The 4,366-nt window shown below is 33.2% G+C and overlaps 1 protein-coding gene across 1 annotated transcript; it reads left to right on the top strand.

Moving 5' to 3' along the window:
- Nucleotides 1–1,237: 1,237 nt before the first annotated feature.
- LOC141685265 (secreted RxLR effector protein 161-like) lies at nt 1,238–1,882 on the top strand. The gene has a single exon (XM_074490378.1). The coding sequence runs from the start codon at nt 1,238–1,240 to the stop codon at nt 1,880–1,882; it is 645 nt and encodes a 214-aa protein (XP_074346479.1).
- Nucleotides 1,883–4,366: the final 2,484 nt, after the last annotated feature.

Below are 4,366 nucleotides of genomic sequence, written 5' to 3'. Positions count from 1 at the left end.
CAAAGCATTGCAAATCAATTTCCTGATGCATTCACTGATATAAATAGAGTGACTAAGTCACACATACCAGCTGAAAATGCTCCTGCAAAGATAGAAGTTCCAGAAGAACAAATAATCAAAGCAAGTGAATCAGGACCTCGCATGAAGCGAGGTAGGCCGATCGATTCCAAAGACAAAAACCCTCGAAAAAGAAAAGGGGTAAAAAGTGGAGATGCCCAAATAGAGGAAATAAAATTTCCAGAAGAGATTCCTCAAGAGACCAGTGACATGATAGATTAAACCTCAAAAGAGGACCAGGTACCTGAAAATATTGAAAGTGAAGAGATTAATTATTTTGTCATAGGAAAGAGATGGAACTGATATGACACTGCCGTCGATGAAAATTTTGCATATAATGTAGCGCTCGATATAATGACAGAAAATGAGGATCTTGAACCAAAATCCGTCGATGACTGTCGATGTAGAAATGATTGGCCAAAGTGGAAAGAAGCAATTGAAAATGAATTGAGCTCACTTAATAAACATAAAGTGTTTGGACCTGTAGTCTGAACCCCTGAAGGGACAAAAGCAGTTGGTTTCAAGTGGGTATTTGTGTGAAAGAGAAATGATAAAAATGAAATTGTAAGATACAAAGTACGTCTAGTTGCTCAAGGTTTTTCGAAAAAACCAGGAATTGATTATGAGGAAACATATTCTCCTGTAATGGACGGAACGACCTTTCATTATCTTATCATCCTTTCAGTGATTAAAAAATTAAAAATGCGTCTGATGGATGTTGTGACAGCATATTTGTATGGTTCTCTTGAAAAAGATGTATATATGAGGATCCCTGAAGGATTCCGAATACCAGAAGCAACTAGACCACATTCTCGCGACCTTTACTTGATCAAGTTGTAAAGGTCAATATATAGATTAAAATAGTCTGGTCGAATGTGGTACCAAAGGTTAAGCGACTACTTGTTAAGGGAATGATATATAAATAATCCCATTTGTCCATGTGTATTTATAAAGAAGACTGAGTCTTCATTTGCTATAGTTGCTGTATATGTTGATGATTTAAATATAATTGGAACTCCTGAAGAGCTCCAGAAAACAGTTAATTATATTAAGGACAAAATTTTGTCTTGGACTTCAAATTGAACATTTGAGAGATGGAATTTTTGTTCACCAATCAAAATATACTAAAAGATTACTTAAACGATTTTTCATGGATAAATCACATCCATTCAGTTCCCCCATGGTTGTTCGATCACTTGATAAGAAAAAGGATGTGTTCCGGCCAAAGGAGAAAAATGAAGAGGCACTCAGTCCTGAAGTACCTTACCTTAGTGCTATTGGTGCACTTATGTATCTTGTTAATAATACAGGACCAGACATTGCATTTTCTGTAAATCTATTAGCAAGACATAGTTCTGCTCCAACTCGGAGGCATTGGTATGGAGTTAAACATATTTTTCGATACCTTCGAAGCACTACAAATATGGGATTATTTTATTCTAATAAATCCAAAGCAGTGCTAACTGGTTATGGAGATGCAGGGTATTTATCTCATCCCGATAAAGCTCAATCACAAACGGGTTATTTGTTCACTTATGGAGATACGGCCATCTCATGGCGATCAGTGAAACAATCTTTGCTTGCTACCTCTTCTAATCATGCAGAAATTCTTGCAATTCATGAAGATAGTCGAGAATGTCTTTGGTTGAGATCAATATGTCAGCATATTAGGGAGTCATGTGGCATGAATTATGACAGGAAAATTTCGACAATAATGTTCGAAGATAATACAGCATGTATGGAGCAGTTAAAGAAAGGATATATCAAATATGATAATACTAAACATGTATCCCCAAGTTTTGCTTCACACATGATCTTCAAGTGAATGGAGAAATTGAAGTCCAACAGATTAGCTCAAGTGACAACCTTGCAGATCTATTCACGAAGTCACTACCTCCATCAATTTTTGAGAAGTTGGTACATAAGATTGGCACGCGTCGACTTAAGGACTTGAACTAAATTTTCATAATCGATGTACTCTTTTTCCTTTACTGGGATGTTTTCCCAATGGGTTTTTTCCTAAAAAGGTTTTAACGAGGCACGATTATTGAAAAATGGACATCCAAGGGGGAGTGTTGTGAATGGATGTCCCTAGAACTTTCTAAATTTAATCTTTTGATCTTTCATAAATATGAGTCCTTTGACTTCTCAAGTTCATGTATCAGGTTCATGTATAAGGTTCATGTATCAAGTTCATGTATCAAGTTCATGTATCAAGTTCATGTATCTTGTATATCCTACACCTATAAATGGCCATCTAAACGGAGCTTGTAAACATACTTGGAAATAATATATTTTCTCTTCTTCTCTCTTTCTCTTCTTCTCTTGGTGTATCTATACTATATTTCCAATAAAATCAATATTTTTATTTGAAATTTTTGTGGCAGTTAATAAACTCTATTTCTTACTCTTTGTAAAAATTTCATGATTTTAAAATATTTTTAGGTCGATCATTTATATTTACAAAGCTCATAATTTGTAGCAGTTTTGTCGTGTAAATCCCTTTTACTAAATCGGTCATAACTTTTGATCCGTAAATTGGAATCAAGTGATTCAAGCGCCTAAACGATCCTTATAACATTGTATATCATAATAAAGTGTTATTTTTTAAGAAACTACAATTTATACATTCAGGAACTTCTGCAGAAACTTAAGTTGATTTTTGTTCGTTTTAACGAGGTTACGATTACGATTAAGAATCGAGTTTCGTTTACGTCTTAAATCATTATACCACCATCAACAATCATCAAATCATAATCTCAACACTAACTCCTCACAAGAACATCATGTTCTTGAGGCAACAATCATCAACCTTAAAACTAATTAACTAAACATCAAGATAATATCAAATCAATCATCAAAACCATACTTATATCCAAGATCCTTACTTCTCTTGAAACTTAAAACTTAAACAAAGTTTGGATGAATGTTTTGTTGGATTTTGATCGCAGCGGAGGCATGGTAAAACACTTTTACACATATAAAATCTAAATAAAAGCATATAAAACGTGATTAAAACATATGAATCGATTACTAACCTTTAATAGCGATCCAAAAGCAACGATCGGAGATCCTTAGCAGCTGCTCCTCAAACGTGAAGCACTCCACCGGTATCCACCAAGAAAACGATGCTAAGGAGGAGGAGGTGGAGAGAATTAGGTTTTCTGAAAAAATTGGGTTGGAATAAAAATAGGGTTTATAATAGTATATTTATAGGCAAAATTTTCAACTGAAATTTTCCCATAAAATATTATTATCATTAACCCATTTATTATTCTCATTAATAATTAAAACACCTTTTAATTATTAATCCTTTTTCTAAACACTTTAGAAATAATTCTCTCTCTTGATTTAATTTCCAAAATTAAATTCTTAATTAATAATATTAAGAACTTTTCTTAATTAATTTATAATCAATTAAATCTCATTTAATCAATTATTAAATTTGCCAATTAATTATTTATTTCATAAATAAATAATTATCAGCCATTATTAATTAATTTCTCCACCATTAAATCATTCTCTTTTTATGGTGTGACCCTGTAGGTTCAATATTAAGCCGGTAGTAGAAATAAATAATAATAAAACTATTTTATCATTATTTATATAAATTCTCTAATTTATTAAATATGATTAATTAATTAATCATATTTATTCTACATCGTGAGGGATACTTCTCAGCATATCGCGACTATCCAGATAATAAGAATTCAGTGCTTAGAATACCAAGAACCTATTCAGTGAATAGTTACCGTACAATAAACTCCTTCTACCCTACAATGTCCTGATTAAATACAAGGCATGGATCTTGTGTCAAGCCTATCTAATTTAATCACTTGCTTACCATTTACTATGCTTAGTTCTATGCAAATTAGAAACTCCTTTCTAATTTCATTCACTCTGGCCAGAGATTCCTGAACTAGCATAAGTGGATCAGCCTTGAACATTCGCTTCCTTCACTAGAAGGGGTAGATCCTTTATTGATCATACACTATCTTCGTGTACAAATTCCTATACCCAGTATAGCCCTAATAATTGTCCCTGGAGACTAAGAACTAAACCAAAGCATAGTTCAGTGTACACAAGATGACTATGATGACCTCAAGTCTAAGGATACTTGTACAACTATCACTATGTGAACAACTACTGACACGTGAGTGAACTTCATCAGTTGTTTAGCTGTGCGAGTCATGTTCAGTGAACTTATTCTATAATAAGCACCTACATACTAGCTATAGTGTCACCACACAAATGTCTATAAGAACAAACATCCTTCATAATAAAGCAAGCATAGTATGTACCGATCTTT

Source organism: Apium graveolens, chromosome 9 (assembly GCF_009905375.1).
Source record: "Apium graveolens cultivar Ventura chromosome 9, ASM990537v1, whole genome shotgun sequence".
Classification (NCBI taxonomy): Eukaryota; Viridiplantae; Streptophyta; class Magnoliopsida; order Apiales; family Apiaceae; genus Apium; species Apium graveolens.
This window is presented reverse-complemented; position numbering and strand designations above follow the sequence as displayed.